The sequence below is a fragment of the Syngnathus scovelli genome, chromosome 5 (genome assembly GCF_024217435.2).
Source record: "Syngnathus scovelli strain Florida chromosome 5, RoL_Ssco_1.2, whole genome shotgun sequence".
Lineage (NCBI taxonomy): Eukaryota > Metazoa > Chordata > Actinopteri > Syngnathiformes > Syngnathidae > Syngnathus > Syngnathus scovelli.
The window spans coordinates 9,513,322-9,531,295 of record NC_090851.1 but is presented as its reverse complement, the minus strand read 5'-3'; the positions used below and the strand labels follow the sequence as shown (position 1 = coordinate 9,531,295).

Sequence of the window (17,974 nt, the reverse complement as noted above, 5' to 3'; positions counted from 1 at the left end):
TCTTGGGTGACGACCTTTGTCAGATGACTAGAAGAGGTCAACAGAGGTTAAAGAAACGACCGAGCTGAGAGAGAGGAGGGCCCCCCCCCTCTAGTCATGCAGAAAGAGGCTGCCAGAAACTTTTACACGGGCATAATGTCCACACTCACACACACACGCACCTACACACACTCAATTGGTCACTCTTGGATACACTCTGCAACCATTAGGAACAGCACTTCCTTGCCTCTGAGAAACCAGACTTCATCTTTACAGAGGCGCAGACCCGTGTAGAAACACAAACGTGATCGTACTATTTCCAACACAAACACACACTCATCAAATGGTTCTGACTGAGCTCCCCCTCCCTCATGCACTTTTTTTTGCTCTTTCATTGAGTCATACAGTACATATAAAGTTAGGGCTCTGAGTACATTTTAGAAAAACAAACTCGGATTAAAAGGATGTAATGATTAAATAATGAAAATATGTGCTTGTATAATATTAAGCATTATTGCATTTTGGTAATATTTTACCCAGCATTTAGAAGAGTATAGTCATTCATGCCTGGTGTAGTAAATTATTGCGATGCATATTTTAAGATGCTTGAATATTATATTTTGGAATATTATATTAAAAAAAAAAAAATCCGCCCTCTTGCTGTCTGAGTGGATAGTCTCAAAGCACTGTGGGTAGTGCGCAGTGAAGCTCTTAAACTGGAGACAGCCTGCCGGACATAACCGACCTCCTTTTTTCCACTTTATACACACCCTCACACATGCACACATTTGGCACTTTTTTTTATTCCTTGGTGAGTGTTATTGTAGCTTTGTTTACTTCGACATCTTTATAAAAGTCGTGTTATAATTTGTAAAAATAATCAGAAATATTCCCTGTCACTTTAATAGTGTTTAGATGTATTTGCATCAACAACAAATGATGTACTGTGTGTGCTTGATAGCTTTAAAATGCATTAAGATGTTTCCTTTTTATAAAATAAATAGGATGATTTCACCATTTATATTGCTTGCATGCTTGTTGTCTATTGATTGCAAATACAATCGAAGAGAGTGGAGCTAGCATGACACATGTGGAGTGTAAGTGTTGTGGCAAAGTGCACTAGAGGTCAGAGGACTGCACTGATGGGGTCAGATGCACTTCCAAGTCAAGGCAGGAGGTCTTCAGGAAAAAAGGACAACATTCAAAAGTACTTGAGTGTTGTTTAAAGTAGAGAGAAAATATTAAGTTCTTTTAATGTTGTGCTTTAAAGCTAATTTACTGTATAAGTTATACATACTAGCTTGCTAGAGTAGGATTTATAGTTTAAATTGTATCCTTATACTTATGTATACAGAATTCTTGCTGGCTAGGAACTAGTTAACTGAGCTAAATTGATGATGTTCCAAAGCTACAGCTCATACTTTTCCTACAGAATAGCTTTGCATTAGAGTTAGAGGTCAACTTCGCCTGTGTCACGTATTTATACTATTTGGGGCAGTATACACTACCGTTCAAAAGTTTGGGGTCACCCAGACAATTGAGTGTTTTCCATGAAAACTAGCATAATTGCACAAGGATTTTCTAATCATCCATTAGCCTTCTAACACTATTAGCAAACACAATGGACCATTAGAACACTGGAGGGATGGTTGCTGGAAATGGGCCTTTATACACCTATGTAGATATTGCATCAAAAAAATAAACATTTGCAATAGCCATTTACCACACTAACAATGAGTGCATTCCTGATTAGTTTAATGTTATCCTCATTGAAAATTTGTGATTTTATTTTAAAAATAAGGACATTTCTAAGTGACCCAAAAACCTTTGAACGGTAGTGTACTGTATGTCTGTGAAGATTACCTGGATAATTATTTTCCAAGATGCTTCATTTGATGGTATAAATCGTTCATATTATTTCAAGACAAAATAAGAGCAGTGTTTTTTCAATATGTATTATTATTATTATTATTACTATTATTATTATAAATGCAGTTGTATGGATTTTGATCATTACTTATTGTCAATCATTTCTTTCAAATACTTGCAATAATATTCATCCTTTTTTCTCCTTACAAATACATCAAAATAAAAGAAAATGATCAGATGTGTCACATGCAAGTAATGGTTGGCTATTAGGCAAAATTTAGGTAGATCTAATTACAGGTTTTTAAATAAAACCTAACCACATCAACGTTTTCTTTCTTATTCACTGAATGCCAGGTTCATAAGTGTGCATGCACTACTGTTAAATGAGAACAAAACCATATTTTGCACCTGTCTTTATGTGAAATCGAAAACATAATTGATGTACGTACATAATAAAACTAAGAGCTGAGTTAAAGACAACAAGTCACCTGAAATTACTGAATCAGTGGTAAATGTTTTGGGGGAATAAAGAGTTTTTAATTACAGTTGCAGTAAATGCTGTAATGAGCCTAAAGGCGAATGTAAAAATAACGTAAGTGTAAGATACTTAAGGACAAAAAAATGGACATGCGTGAATAAAATGTTAATGACATTCATTTAAATACATATAATTTCTGTAATCCAAAAGTCGTTATGATATTATAAATGCATGCAAGGTATATTAATTTCTTTGGTGGCATAGGCTGTTGTTGAGAATAATAAAGATAACAATAATATTAATAATGATAATAACAATGATAGTGGACTATCATGTAAACAAGAAAATGTATAGGCCATGCACGGCCAGGCTACCATATGCTAGGCCTGCTATGTTCTCTTTTCGGGTGTTAAGTGTTAGGCCTACACCAAAGCCAGGCTAATAAATAAATAATACAAAAAAAAAAAAAAAACTCATTTGAAAGTGATATGTTCCTACTACTTACAGCCTTCTTTTAAACACTTAAAGGCCAGTGTCCGACCCTTTGAACTGTATACTGTAGGCTTAACGCCATAAATGCTTAAGTTGGCACTAACAAAAGTGTCTTTTTACACATGCAGGCTTGATGACAGCGTCATACGTCCCCATCATAGAGGCTGAAGTACTTGCTGGTGTTGGAGAAACAGAGGTAAGGCGTGTTTGAACCCGGGTACACGACGGGCAATGGCATGGGCATCAGGCACCTCCCTAGCAGGCTGCTCTCCTTGTACAAGGCGGGGAGCTGACCCACCACCACGGGTTTCACCGTCTCCGGGAAGTCGCTCACTGGTCCGTCGATTTCACTCGAGATTTGCCGTTTCAATTTATTCCTACGGTTCTGGAACCATATTTTCACCTGCGTTTCGGTGAGCTGCAGAGAGCTGGCGAGACAGGCGCGCTCCGCGCTGCTCAAGTAGCGCTTCATGTCGAACGTAGACTCCAACTGGAAGATCTGTCTCTTGGAAAAAATGGTGCGCGTTTTCTTTTTCGTGATCATTTTACTCTTCTTCGTGGGACTGTCCGCTTTAAGAGGTTCCGTGGTCGTGGTGGTGGAGCTACAGTCATCGCAGCTGCTGTCTCCGCTCTCGAAGCGCGCCTCCGCAGCCCGACCGTTGTCGATGGCCGAGTCGCTGGCCCGGTTATTCTCGTGGGGGAAGTCTAGAAAAAACAACAACAATTACTTCAACCTCCTATCCGATTGTGTCATCCGAAATTGTGCGTATAACATGTGATGCGTTGTTGTGATAGGAATCAAAAAATCACTTACCACTTTCGTCCGATTCTTGCCTGTGCTGGGTTCCGGGTCCCTCCAGTTTGCTTTGCAGGATGCGGCCTTTACACTTCGCCGTGGCCGAGACATCGTGCTCTCCGTGGGGATGACAGCTGTCACTGGCGCGCCCGCTTGTTTTCAGATTTAGGATGTTATCAATGGTGAATTTGAGAGAGGCGCTGGGACGACATGTTGCGTCCACTTTACTCATATTCTCCAATGCGTAAACTCCCCCTTTGTTTATTTCTCCTCTTCGATAAATGCAAGCACTAAGGTGTCGATGGTGTACACACCATAGCAGCATCCACTGAGCACACGCTGCTTGGCTGGAGAGTCTCAGTGTGTAATGTCAGCGCTCACATCACGTTGGATGGGGCGAACTACAGGCTCTCGCCGATTGGTCCAAACCACAAGCGGTGTAGACCAATCACAGCAAAGGGATGCGACAAGAACGAGAGCGTTGTACTGTAGCTCCCCTCCTCGCTTTGCCCAAGCTACATCTTCCCTATCAAAACTTGCTGCTCGCTTTTCAGTGGAGATTTTTTTTTCCATTTAATATATATATTTTAAAGTGTATACGTTTACATGTGCTGTGCGTGCGATCGTGTATCGGTGACTTGCTCAACTTTTCCAAATATAAAATTGAAGAACGGATGCTCTCTAACACTTTTGCTAAATAAGGCACCCACAATTTTAGAAACGTGGTCATATGTGTTACTGCATGGTGATATTCAAAACAGAATTATCCCAGAAAGACATTTGATCTTTCACATTATCCCATTTGGTTGTGCAGATGTGCCCGATGTGGTTTATTTCAGGAAATTAAACTTCATTCACGTGGCATGCCTTAGGACATAATTAAACTTTTTATTCAGACTGGTTTTAATGTAAGGTTTTCTTGGATAAAAATTCATCCCGATTCAGATGCCACTGTTTTTTGATTTATTTGGTAATAAAGGTATTTTTTATTTGCAACTCCGTTTATACACAACAGCTTTAAATAAACATACTTATTCTAAACACCAATATATTAATATACCCATTTGAGCCTAATTAAAGCAGTGCAGTACAATCGTAACTTAAAAAAAAAAAAATCTATTTAATCCTGCGCTCAAAAAGATTTTTGAAAAATAATTATTCTGACTTTGTAAAGTAATAATAATAATAATAATAAATAATAATAATAATAATAATAATAATAATAATAATAAAATATTTACTTGAAAGTTAGTTCACTGACAGTTCCTAAACCTTGCTATTTAATAAATTGTGTTTTAAGCAGTGAAAACACAGAGGAAAAACAAGTCAGTATTTGTATCCATTTATTGAGTGAAAAAAATGATAACATTGAAAACGTGTATATGTCTTTTTAATATAAAATTTTGGCAAAAATAGTTGCTTATCAAACAGAGTACACGGCACTCGGTTTATTATTTTATGTTGGCAGTAGCAGACAAACACACACTTTACACACAAACATGACTTCATTTTGCGTCATATTGATTCCTTCGGATGCTATCTGCGACTGCCAGTGACATTGCGTGTTATTGCACTTATTGTAGTAGAAATATCGAAATAATACTTTGATACTGTACTTTACACCAAGCCGCTCATCTGCGACCTCAGTATGCTCATGGAGTGGGCCAGGGAGGACAGGGGATACGCGATAGAGTTCGAGAAGACCTGATGTCCGTTCAAATTAAAAGCCATTGCAGGAGGTCCGTCATGATACAAAATGGGGACTCTTATCACCCTCTGGCTCGGGTTGGGAATGTGTACAGTCTCGAGATCCGCCGCCAGCTGTCTCTTCCATTTATTCCTGCGGTTCTGGAACCAGATCTTGACTTGGGTCTCTGTCAGGTGGAGTGATGCGGCCAGGCCGGCCCTCTCCGAGCTGCTCAGGTACCGTTTCATGTCAAAGGTGGACTCCAGTTGAAACACTTGGCTTCGGCTGAACACAGTTCGGGTTTTCTTCTTCCTGGTGGTGTTCGAGTCAGGGGGTGCATCAAAACCACTCTGAGCTTCGTCGTGGATATCAATCAGGTTGCCGTCCCCTAATTTCCTGTCCGACTCGTAGCTGTCGTCTGTAATCGGTTCTGAGACGGCGGGAGAACTTCTGTCACTGGTCGACACCGAGCAGCAGTGGTCCTCGGACCTCGTGTTAACAGATGGACCTGAGACCAAAATGCAACAATTTGTACACCTCTCGCCCTGGGGCATGCATGCATTCATGAGCAATCAAGTCAACGTGCAACGTCACCTTTATAAAATACCTCTACACTATTGATTGGCTTGGTTTCTTCTGATGCAAACGTGATAGAAGTTATGTATTGATTTTCATCTTTTGGGACGCTCTCTGACAGGTGTACAAGAAGGAGCGATTATTTTGCTGTTTCAGAATTTATCAGCGGTGTGTGTGTGTGCGCGCGCGCGCGCGTGTGTGTGTGTGTGTGCAATACGATTTTTTGCAACCTCCGTCCTTACATTCATATTGCGCTTTATCGTTTTGAGCGATACTTACTGCACGGGGTAGTCAAAGCTCTTGGGTACCAGTTTACCAGCGGCTCCGCGCTTATGACGCCGCGCCGCGAGACCGGGCTGGCAGTGTCCGAGCGCGCCGCAGCTCCATATCGGCTGCTTTCGGAAGGAGAATCCCGCTCGTGTGGCCCCGACGCCAGTAGATTCTCAATGAAAAAAGACGACGCCCTCGGTGATGACAATAGAGGCGTGTGGGTGTCCATCAGCTTCTTCTGCATGTTTTCCAGATTTCGTAAAAAAATCAAACCGATCCCGAGTCCATTAAGCGTTAAAACAGCGTCCAAAAAGTCCAAAAAGGCACGTGAAGCATCTCTGCTGTGCTGGGACGGAGAGTCGCTACAGGGACGGGGCGACGGACAAGCACTACTGTACAGTGAAAGGTCCAGTCGCGCGCTTGGCGTGCACTGAGGGCCATCCAGTGATTGGACGAGCACAATAGCAAATGGGCTTTTCCGAGGAAAGGCGAGTCGCTGTATCGTTACACTGTGCAGTGACTGTTGCTACTGTAAAAGCCCCCGCAGGCTCTGCTCCGTCCATATTTGGGTCAATTAGAATCCATATCACGAAGCATCCATCGCTCCAACATATTGTGTACACAAGGCAGCCTTGAGATCTTTAAACAGTCGGAGTTGGAATTTTTGCATTCCAAGTTCTCATACCTAATTTTTTTCATGAAGGAAATGGCCGACCCGGTTATAATGATGAACGCAAATAATAATAATAATTGCAAAAGCTGCATGTAACAATGCGATATTAGTTAATTATGGAACAAAATTCTGAAAAAAATCAATAGTATAAAATGAAATATCATAAGCGATATTGTTTTCTTTTTATGAAAGTGCAGCAGCAATAATTTCTTTTTTTCATAAAGTGAGCAGTGTGGAAAAGTGCAACTATACCACATTATGACATGAAAACATTTGACATTGGTTGTTGCTTTAGCTCCTTTAAAAGAGCCAAGAAAAGGCTCTTAAAATGCAACTGCAGGATGCATTTTTTTAATAATATATACAGCCAGTCATGATGTGTGCTGCCCATGCATAAGATGGACTACGCACCTTCGACACTTTTTATTCCTTCCTACTGTATACCCGTGACACTTGTGATGATAAAACAATATGTGGGAACACTAATTGGCCCAAAACATTACACGATTTCCCCTCAATTTGGTTATTAACATTTTTATTAGTAGTTTTTAAAAAGTTTCTGCCTGCCACATAAAACGACGTTGAGGGTCAAATCCAGCCCGGGGGCCTTGAGTTTGATACCTGTATCTGTGTCGTTATACAAATTTGTGCAGTTTGACGACTGCACTTCCAGAATCTAATGAGATCCAGTGAAACAACCGCATAAAAATTCTGTCTTTGCAAGTATGATTTGTTTTAATCGACACTTATTATCGAGAGCTGTGGCTAATATTTCAATATTCCCACTCACTAAATAAGATCGCAAGATGTTATAAATATCTTTCAGTAGTATGCAGTGTATTTTCCATCCTGCAAATACCAATCGTATAATCGTTGAACTAATACTACTCTCACAATGTCAGTCAAAACTGAGCATTACAATATTTTGTTCTAACTCTTGTACAGTACACATGATAAGTGTCAGAGTCATAAATATGATGAAGTTTCTGTATTGATTTTTCTATTAAATTGGGGCCAAGGAGTCTGGCAACAACTTCCTGTTTACATATTTTGGGCCACAGTTAGTTTGACTCCAAATCAACATCCCCAAAACAATTTAGTTACAGCATTCTACCCCCAGTCCCTCTATTGAGGAAATACAAGTAAAAAAGAAGAATTGCACTATTAAAAAAAACTGTACTTTGGTCAGATGGTTGTTAGCATACTTGCCAACTTGAATATTTTAAAGGTTTTTCTGCTTAGTTAAGACTCAATATAAATATGTTCCTAAAGTAGGCTACATTTTTAAAATGCTGTCCATAAATTCAACTACTGGATATGCCCATATACAGTTTCCAAGGAAAATCACTTTATTAAGACTTCATCGGATAAGTGTTTCATCGTTTGATCATCTGAAAGATTGAAATAAGTGCTGACGGGCGTCTTTACCCTTTTAGTGCAAATGGCAAGACATTTGAGCTTTTTATTTCCCTCAATGGAGTCAGCGGCTGTGACCTTTAACTTGAGTCTCTTTTTCTTCTCCTCCTACAGTCCCGCAGGTTAGACTTAGCCTTTGACACAGGATCAGCGGTAATGTTGCTCTTCAAACTAGCACACGGCGCAGACATCGGTAACATGAGCCCTGCGCCAAACAACTGAGTATTCCACCTGTCTTCTCGGTGAGGAGCCCAAGTGTAGCCCTCTTGTCTTTTTTGTCTCTTCATTTCTTGAAACGAGTCCTAAATGTCTAATGACAATTTTATTTTATAGGGGGCTGGGGGGTCCTTCCTTTTCCTGGCAAATGCACAAATTAAGAGAAGCTTTCAAAGCGCTGCTGAAATTCAGGACATTTTTATTTGCCATCTGTGACATTCATTTGGGTGTGCTTGTTAAGCGCCCACATTAGATCAGTCTTCTGTGTGTACATTGGGCCATGTGAGTGATGTTGCTCCCTGGCCAACGCCGCCTGCACAGGGGGGCCCCCACAGACCCAGAGGCTCCTCTCACTTTGCTCTCTACACTCGTTTTCTCTTCTTCCTCTGATCCTCATCCATCTTGACGTGCCCTTTGCTTTTCATGGCCTGCCGGCTCGCTCCGCAGCCACGACCCCTCCGTGCCGCCACAGCTCGCGACATCGGCTCTCATCCGCGCTCCATGTTTCATCACACAAAATCATATCATCGGCATCTGCTCCGGGACACGGTGGGAGCAAATTGAGCGTGTTTCTCTTGTTTTGATGACCAGCTCCTGATGATGGACACAGTGGATTAGCATCCGCTACGACAAAACACCAAGTCGGCTTTAGCACGACAGTGAATTGAAAACTGCCTGACATTTTTGTGCAAATCTTACTTTGAAGTCCAACATTTAGTCAAGTTGGCAACCCCGACTGTTTCCATTTGCTCCTCTTTGGGGTTGCAGCTTTCCTTTACCCACATGTCTAATTACACTTTCATACCAGCCATTAGTCAATCGAGTGTGATTGTAATGGCTGTGGGCTTTGCTGCTCTTTGACTCGTACAGTCAATGAAAGTGGAGACAGTTTGACCCACTTAATTCCACTGGAGGCGGAGAGACACAGACAGGAGAATCTCCTCTTGGGCCTTTCACAGCTCTTTACACGAAAACACTCAAATTCACTCAACTGCATGGAACTCAGCTAACCTGTTTGACATGAAGCAGCAGCATTGCATCAAATTGCGTAAAAATACTCCAACTTGTTGTGGTTAATGTATGACACTTGTAAAACATATATGTCTGTGCTTTTTTGGGGGCCCTCTGATGGCTAACAAAGTGAAATGCACCGGAAACCATGCAAAACACCAAAACTGTGTTGTTAGGAATTTAGTACGATTTTTGACAAAATGTCATGTCATTACTAGTACGAACTGAATTTATGTATTTATGGTGCAGAAGTAATAACCCAAACACCTTTTAGAGATTCTGGTAAAATAATCCGTATTGCAATGTTTTACATGATACTGCAGACATGAAAGTGAAGATTGGTGATTGCTGAAGTCGCATTAACTACTCATCTTTAACTTTCTAAATTGATATATGAGTGTAAAATAATCATAGCTTCATATAAATATCAAATTATGTACACAGCAATAACTTACGTAGTTAGTTGTTATTTTATTGTAGATGTATATATTTTTTAAGCCATTATTTTCTCTTCAGCCTTATTACACCAAGCAGCGATATGGAACTTGGTGAAGTTAGCTCGATTTGCAAATGCTGTTCATGATGACCGTTCGACTTGCAAGGTTTTGTGTGTGTGTAATTTTCCTGGCGGATATGTTAGAACTCCAAACTCATTTCACATCAGAGGTTTCATTTCTGCACGTCCGCCATGTTTTGCAGATTGTATTGCTGCATGCCACGCCTTTGTTTTGAAGTGTTGCTCTGCGGGGGTTCAAACATGTGAACAGAGGTCTCACAAGCAAAATATCCTCATGTTCATGGTATCAACTCCTGTTTGAATGGAGAACAGTACGTTCCTTTTTGTACAGTTTCTTACCAATCACACGCATGAACACACTGACTATACATCCAGTATTTGAGTTTTCATGAAATTGAAGTTATGTCCACCTTTCACATTTAACCTGTTCGATGAACATTTCCATCTGTTTTAACAAAGCATGTACTCTTATGCTCTTCAGTAGGTAACCAAATCTTGTTTGTGCCCCTTTATCAAGCTAGCCGAGCCGGAATGCGCTTGCTCTGGTATTAATAATTCACTGTGCATAATAAGTTGATGCCGCAGAGTTTGTTCTCATTGATAGTATTAGCGGAGGTGAGCGTTCTCAGCCAGACTCCGTGACGCCAGCGGACCGGCATAAAGTGGGCTTTAATTGCCCATAATCTCTACCGTGCTCTTTCCCCTCAGTGCAAGTCAACAGCTTCTATAGCCTACAAATGCCAGACCTTAGCAGGACAGTTTTAACTCCATATCAGCGAAAGGCTCACAAAGCAGGAATGCTTGGAGGAGATTTTCAACTCACAAATCAAAGGACTTAAGAGGGTTTAGGGATTTTTACACCCGCTCCACTGTTTTCAGATTTAAAGTCGTGTATTCAGGAAGCAAAATAACACCATGGGACAAAATTCTTTTCCTTCTATGGTTAAATTTGTGATCTCAAGACACAGTTATTAGAAGCAGAGAAGAAAACCATTTTATGTCTTAATGCTCCTCATAGTTCTCATTAGAACTGCTGCAAAATTCTGCTTTACACGTCTGAATTGAAACAGACTTGTCCTCTTTTTTTCCCCTTACGTTATAGATAAAATGTGACACTTATTGGTACATTGATGATCCTCTTGGGGGTCAGGCTTTCATTTTGAGATTGATATGAGGCTTATCACCTCCAAAGTGTAAATAAAGTGAGCTAAAGACCATGTTTACCACTCAAATCAGCTTTTCGTGGAAGGATGTACAGCAATCATTAAGCTAAACGTGTATAAATGGTTTAATGAGAAAAGTTCGTGGCAGGTTAAACTCAATAGAATTGCTCCTCTTACAAGGCCACATGAGCGCGGAGGATTTGTGAGGGGAATGTCCGTTTGTTTAACCCCTTCACGGCACGTTAACCCCTGTCACGACCTTCTCGTCAGCTCAGTGCAAACACTCTGAAAACTACTGTTTTCTCCACTTTCCTTGCCCTGCCATCATACTTTTAGATATATTTTTTTCCAGTTTGACTGGATGTTTTCAAACAAAAATATTCGTTTTGATCAATAGATGCTAAAAAAATGCAGTATATCTATCAAATACATGGATTACAATAATGCCCGTTTTGCTGGATATGGATGATGGATGTCTATTTGGCACTCGCTGATTGCGGGGAGACGCAGGCACCCTCGCGGAAAAACATTCACATTCCACAGTTTTGCAATAAAATACAATCATCTACATCGCACCAAACGAGCAAAACTTTCAAGAGAGAAGTAGCGCTCATATAGACTTGTCGTTAAAATGTTGTCAACCCTGCATGCGGAATAAGGGACAAAGATTTAGAAGACCATCACGATTAAAATGGTTTATTTTTTATGAATGCAACTCGTGCAAGTGTATTATGGGACAATGGCACTGTTCTGTTGAGGTCCGTGTTTTTATTTATTTACAAGCATCTTTGCAGAATGTTGTCGTTTGCGTCTCATTCGTTATCATTAAAAGTATTTTTTGTTTTGGCCATCCGCTCTATGTTGCCCATATAATTGTTGGTGTAAACAAGGTACCTGTATTCATTTTTAATTTTCCGATTTTACCAATCACCACCGTTCAAGGGAATTTGTCATAAACATTGTAATGTAGGTGGATATATTGAGACGATTAAATTAAAGCAGCCATATTCATCTTTCTTTTTCCAGTATTTTTATATTGTATAGTATTTTATTAAACAATACGCATCGTTTATTCTAATATATAACACTATTATAATGCGTGTGTGTGCGCGCGCATGTGTATTTTTTAAACTATAAATCGATTGTGCACCTATTAATTAGATAGATCGCATTTTTGGTGCGGCATAAATTAAACGAGAACTATACGTTTGATCGTCTGCCACTTGTATAGACCGAAGTAAAACTAGTTATAATAAGTTAATATATTCAGAAAGTAGTCTTGTTGATTTTTTAAACAAATCCAATATTTGAGGAAGAATGTATCGATTTCAATTTTGTGTGTGTGTGTATGTGTGTGTGTGTGTGTGTGTGTGTGATATATTTAATACATAATATGTACATACATATTCTTTTCGTTAATTTAAATATATATTTAGTTGGTTAAACATTTATTTTGCCTCCATTTTACATTAGAAATAAGACTCAGAAATATCAGAAATAAGACTTGGAGTGAAATAAATGAAAAGCCGGAGAGATGATCAGAGTGAAGAGGAGGCAGGTTAAGACATCCTGAAGACACATAAAAACATTTTGGACATGCACACATTTATTGATGCAATTTACTGTGTGTGTGCGTGTGTGTGCGTGCGCGCGCGCGTTGTATACCAGAGAACCCTGTTTTCTTCAGTCTTGTCACGCAATGTTTCTAGTAGCTCCGCCCATCTTTCACTTCGAGGCTTCCACAGTCTCCCTCACACACATGCACACACATGCACACACGGCCTATTTTCAGTAGCTCGATCTGTGCATGACTGCAGTGGTTATCATCCAGCCTTAATGTGCAAAGGTTGAGGTCTTATTGCCTAGCCCATGATGTCTATAAATAACAGGGGCCGTAACTGTCATCTCTTTGAAGCCAGAGGTGCAGTTTGGTGATATAGGGATGGCACCTGACCCCAAATAGCACATTTCTGCAAATCATTTCTGACCTACTTTCATTTTAATTGCTGATAATAATACAGTCATTTTAACCATTAATATACAACAAGTAATACTCCCCAAAGACTTCTTTAGCATTTCACGCATAAACTTTCTCAAACCTGGCTGTATCCTTAAAAATACATTAAACACATGCCCACAAACATGATGATAGAGCGTATTTTACAAAAGCTCCAAACCTAACAAAGCGCTTCCTACAACAATGCTACAACCACAAAGACAGTGAAAACTGTAAATTGACACACAAACGAATATACATTAGCAGAAGAGTAACAGTCGCAAGTCGGTCGAAAGCCAACAAATAAAAATGGGCCTTTAAACCAGTTTTAAAAATGGACAGAAAGGGTGCTTGCCTAACATTTAAGATGTGACGATGATGATGATCATGATGATGATGGACCCTGCGAGACAAACCAGTCACAGCAAACATGGGCGCTGCCATCTGTCATTTACAATTGCAACACTGTGTTGTTAGATTTATAATTGGATGAGTGAATGTGTGAAAACAGAACTTCTATCTACACAAAAGCCTTTTGTTTTCCTCCTCCAAAGTTTGGCTGAGTCTAAGTTTCTTTGGTGTCTTCATCCAACTCATTCAGCCATCATGAAAATGTACCAGAATAATGAAACACTAGGCTGTCTAAGTGGCCATTTCTAACAAAATGCTTCCTTTTATTAATTCAATTTTCCTAGTTGGCTGTACATTATTTTAATGTGCCCCATGTGTGGCTAATAGGTAGTTAAATGATACTAAGTCAACTTTTAAAAAACAACAACAACATAGTTGTACTATCCACAACAAGCTATTTTGGTAGAAAATGTATCCTTTTGATGAAGCACCGTGTATTCAATTCTCATAATTAATAGTCCAGTGACAAAAACGTTTCTTTAGTTAAATAGCAACTTTAAATTGTCCATATATGTGAAGGTGAGTATGAATGCTTGGTCATTTTAAACATCTACATATGTGCTCATGCGCGCACCCCTAGGTACTACTGAGGATAAACACGCAGGATGGGTGGTTAACATGCTTTCAGAAAATTGCTTTTGAAAAATATTTGTTGTACAGTGAGTGTAAAGTTAGATTGCTGACTGAATCTTGCCAAGTGAATGTCAACTACACCTTATAGTGACACTACATCCCTCTCTCTCTCTCTCTCTCTCTCTCTCTCTCTCTCTCTCTCTCTCTCTCTCTCTCTCTCTCTGTCTCTCTGTCTCTCTGTCTCTGTCTGTCTGTCTGTCTGTCTGTCTGTCTGTCTGTCTGTCTCTCTCTCTCTCTCTCTCTCTCTCTCTCTCTCTCTCTCTCTCTCTCTCTCTCTCTCTCTCTCTCTCTCTCTCTCTCGCTTTCTATATCACAAGGGGGCGCCAATCTCTTACTTTTCCTTTAACAGTGAAATAACATCATAGGCACTGTGTGTTGAGGCTTTTGTAATCTACTCCCGAGAAGGCTGCCAATTATTTAAATCGTGCATATTTAAATAATTGGGTTTTTCTTTTTTTGCAACCAAAACCTGAAGATTTTATTTTGCTTAAATTTTGTGTGTGAGTGCAAACCTACCGTTAGATGGTAGCAGAGTAAAACTTAAGGTGGTTCAGTGAGATAGCAACTCTCGTGGTTTCTTTTCACTGGTTGACATGGCAACGAGGATGATTAAATAATTCTTGTATCGTGCTCTACCTGGTTTCCCTTTCCAAGGTCCCTCTCACCTCTTTGATTGGATTTGGTAAAGGCTAATGGCTCCAAACTTCACTTTGACAGATCGTGCTGTCCTCTTACATGTCCACATCTCAAATATTAAAAAGGAAGTTCAAAGTAATTTGTGATGTCTTTTAGTCCTACCGGGATATATTTTAGGGCTGATTAATCTGTGAAGGGAATGTAAATGCATCTTTTGAAAATGACACCAGTCCAATTACTTGCATAATGATATTGATCCGTGTCTGGCTGCTGGTGATTGAAACAGGGCAAAGTGAATTAGCATGACATAGTTACATTTGCACATCTCATGGGATGTTTATTATAGTGCTTGTAGTTAGTAGAGGTGGCAAAGTAGTAGATAAGTTACACACTCCCTCAGTATGATGCAGAACAGTTCTTCAACACTGTGACCTACAATAATAGTGTTACGTCAATCACACTGGACATTGTTATCTTTGTAAACTTCTAACTTTTTTATGCAGCGTGAATCTCTTTCGTTTCTCCACCAGTAACTAACAATGTGCCCAGTTCATAAATCAATGTATAGAGGATAAGGGAAAATGAATTTTACAATTGTAAAGGCACCATGATTGATGGAGGAAACATATCGAACGGTCATTTCTAGTTGTGTTTTGTTTTTTTGCACCTGCATACTGTGCAAGTACAGAAACAGTGAAACAAAGGTGTGATTGGTCTGAATTGTGAGAAAAAAACCCCAAAATCAATATTTGCTTGACATTAGTAAAAAAATGAACCATGGACATGTCACTAGCCAAAGACACTAAATATAATAATAATAATAAAATAATAATAATAATAATATACAATATTAAACAAATATAAAAGTATGTTTTATGTGGAGTTTAACCTACTTGTTTGAACTATTTCGAGATGTATCAAAGACTCTTTTCATGTTGTAGGCAGCAGTAGGAGGAGTTACGACTGAATATCCTCCACATCCCTGCGCGAGCATTTGACATTTTAACTGGAAGCATTGGGTCCACTCGGATGAGTCATCACACACACAAATGTCTCACATCATGACAGCCGGCGTTTCACCCAATCCTCGAGTGTGACCTCCAATGACAGCTTTGAACTCTCATTACATTCAAAGGCGTCAAAATGGCACTTCTAATGAGCGTCTGAACGGATTGGTTTGAAGGAAACTCTTCATTCTCACTTCTCTCAACAGCCTTCTTTTGCCCTGTGAGCTTCAGAAATAATTCAAATGGTCTTACATTATTTACAAATATTGTTTTCTGGAGCCAGTCTCCCAATTCTGCAATCTGACCTAATCCACAGAGGTAATGCCGGCATGTGCGTTGAATGACGAGCAGCATTTCAAATATGCTGATATACGGCAATGTTTTGGGGAAATGTAATAGAATGATAGCCCATCAAGCACTACATCATTTTTTCTTCCCTTGGGGCTGCAAGAGACAGTGATATTTCAGACCTATTACTGTTATTTTGAAGGGGACCACACAGCACTGCATTAGATGAACTGCCTCCAGTCTGAGTGAGCGGATTTGGCCGTTTGTCAAACTCTGTGCTCTGAAGTTTGACCAAGCAATTAATAGAGGTGGTCACACATATGCTCTGATAAATGGGAAAGGTGGTGAGAATATTTAGGATGGATGAATGATGTGTGCACGACCAAATCCACTTTTGCCTTTCTTCCAGATGATGACTCAAATCCTTCACCGCTTGTACCACAACAGCTCAGAGGAGAACTATGAAGATGATTTGTGAGCACTGCAGTGATGCGTAAAGACACACGTGGGTCAGTTTTCAATTAAAAGGCTCAGATGCCATGCCGCCTTGTCCCCCTGAGGGTTGCATGAAAGACAGTTTTACCTAAGATCCACATTTTGGAGTGATTTCAAAAAGGCAATTAAAATTTCAGCGTCTTTGATGTGACTTGTTTTTTTTAGATGTTTTCACAGTATGCGCATGAGAGAATTAGTTTGACAGCACAATGTCTTTTAAAATGAAAAGAGGCTAGTTTGAGTTCCTCTTCTTGATGCTCAATGGTAAGGAACTGTTCTGGACACTTGCTGTGTGCAGCAAACCTAACTTGACACCTCCTAATGAATGTCCCCAAGGTTCCTGATAGTGCATGTGTACATTTCTGGCCTAACATCTACAAATTGATTTCCACCCTCTTTGGGAATGTCTTCTTCTTGTAACTGAGGAAATAGAAGCCTGGAGCAGCTTGAATATCAAACCTGAATGCATGGATGGAGGTAAAATTGTTTAATTTGTCTTTTAATTTATATTATGATTGCATCATCTACCTATTTACTATGTATCACAGTATGTATTATATAAAGCATACGTATGTAAATAGATGGTTTGATATGATCGACTGGATTGGTATTGAGTCTGATCCAGGTCACAATGGCTGAATTGCCATTGGATTGTTTTTATTGGAACCAGTCCAATCCAATCCATAACGCAAAACTATATCTTACTGTATTTCCTCAACTTGACTTTCCACAACATGCACGGATGAAGTGTCAGCATGGTTGCCATGTGCCTGTGTTCTCACGTGAGCAGAAGTCAAAGAAACTGAAACTGATTAACTGTCTTTGTGGCCCAGTTCGTAGCACCCTGACTTTGTGTGTGGAGGTTTTGGGACTAATTCCTGTGCAGAGATGTTCGTATTTTAAACTCAACTTTGTGACTACTGTTAAAAATTGGAAGATACCATGGCAACATCATTCCTCTTGCAGGTGGACATATTGCTGTGGCCCTTTTGTGTTGTAAACTACAGATGGTGAGACAACCCTCAAGATAGGAGCTCATTTGTGTGAGGTGTGTTGTGTGGTGAAATCCACTTGCACTACAGCGAACAGTACTGCAACTTGTGTTCAAAGAATGCAGCGTCACGTTTTCAAAGAGGCACTGCAGACAAACGTAATGTAGTTTTTAAAGTTGCGTGTCATCTCTTAACTCTAGCTACATGTAAATCTCAATTGGAACGCAGCAGCTGTTCTGTGCAGCCATAGAGATCTAGCAGCCCACAGCTATGCCGGTTAATTTGCTTGCTTGGGTTTTACTTTCACCACTGGGATGACAAATGAAGTGATTAAGAATTCTTCTTTCCATCCAGCATCACTCCAAAGGGGACA

The 17,974-nt window shown here is 39.9% G+C and overlaps 2 protein-coding genes and 1 long non-coding RNA gene across 3 annotated transcripts in view; 1 reads left to right on the top strand and 2 right to left on the bottom strand.

Annotated features, from left to right (window-relative positions):
* LOC125969263 (uncharacterized) overlaps positions 1 to 5,617 on the top strand; it is a 29,303-nt gene extending 23,686 nt beyond the window's left edge. Inside the window, exons 4-5 of the long non-coding RNA XR_007481511.1 lie at positions 2,947 to 3,014; positions 5,496 to 5,617. This is a non-coding gene — a long non-coding RNA (uncharacterized lncRNA). The remainder of the gene's footprint in view (positions 1 to 2,946; positions 3,015 to 5,495) is intronic.
* On the bottom strand, positions 2,364 to 3,993 carry hmx4 (H6 family homeobox 4). Its single transcript, XM_049721149.2, has 2 exons — positions 3,633 to 3,993; positions 2,364 to 3,523 (listed from the first exon to the last, which is right to left on the bottom strand). Exons 1-2 carry the CDS (start codon positions 3,937 to 3,939, stop codon positions 2,961 to 2,963), a joined length of 870 nt encoding a protein of 289 aa, XP_049577106.1. The 5' UTR covers positions 3,940 to 3,993; the 3' UTR covers positions 2,364 to 2,960.
* hmx1 (H6 family homeobox 1) lies at positions 4,944 to 6,551 on the bottom strand. The gene is made up of 2 exons (XM_049721150.1): positions 6,157 to 6,551; positions 4,944 to 5,809 (listed from the first exon to the last, which is right to left on the bottom strand). The coding sequence occupies exons 1-2, from the start codon at positions 6,389 to 6,391 to the stop codon at positions 5,232 to 5,234; spliced, it is 813 nt and encodes a 270-aa protein (XP_049577107.1). The 5' UTR covers positions 6,392 to 6,551; the 3' UTR covers positions 4,944 to 5,231.
* Between the last annotated feature and the right edge of the window lie 11,423 nt (positions 6,552 to 17,974).

Bases quoted from the DNA above. Each gene is read 5' to 3' on its own strand.
- hmx4 (XM_049721149.2), bottom strand. From the start codon at position 3,939: ATGCTGCTATGGTGTGTACACCATCGACACCTTAGTGCTTGCATTTAT. The intron at 3,524-3,632 runs GTAAGTGATTTT...TGTTTTTTCTAG, and splicing joins GCAAGAATCGGACGAAAGTG to ACTTCCCCCACGAGAATAAC.
- hmx1 (XM_049721150.1), bottom strand. From the start codon at position 6,391: ATGCAGAAGAAGCTGATGGACACCCACACGCCTCTATTGTCATCACCG. The intron at 5,810-6,156 runs GTAAGTATCGCT...TTTTGGTCTCAG, and splicing joins AGCTTTGACTACCCCGTGCA to GTCCATCTGTTAACACGAGG.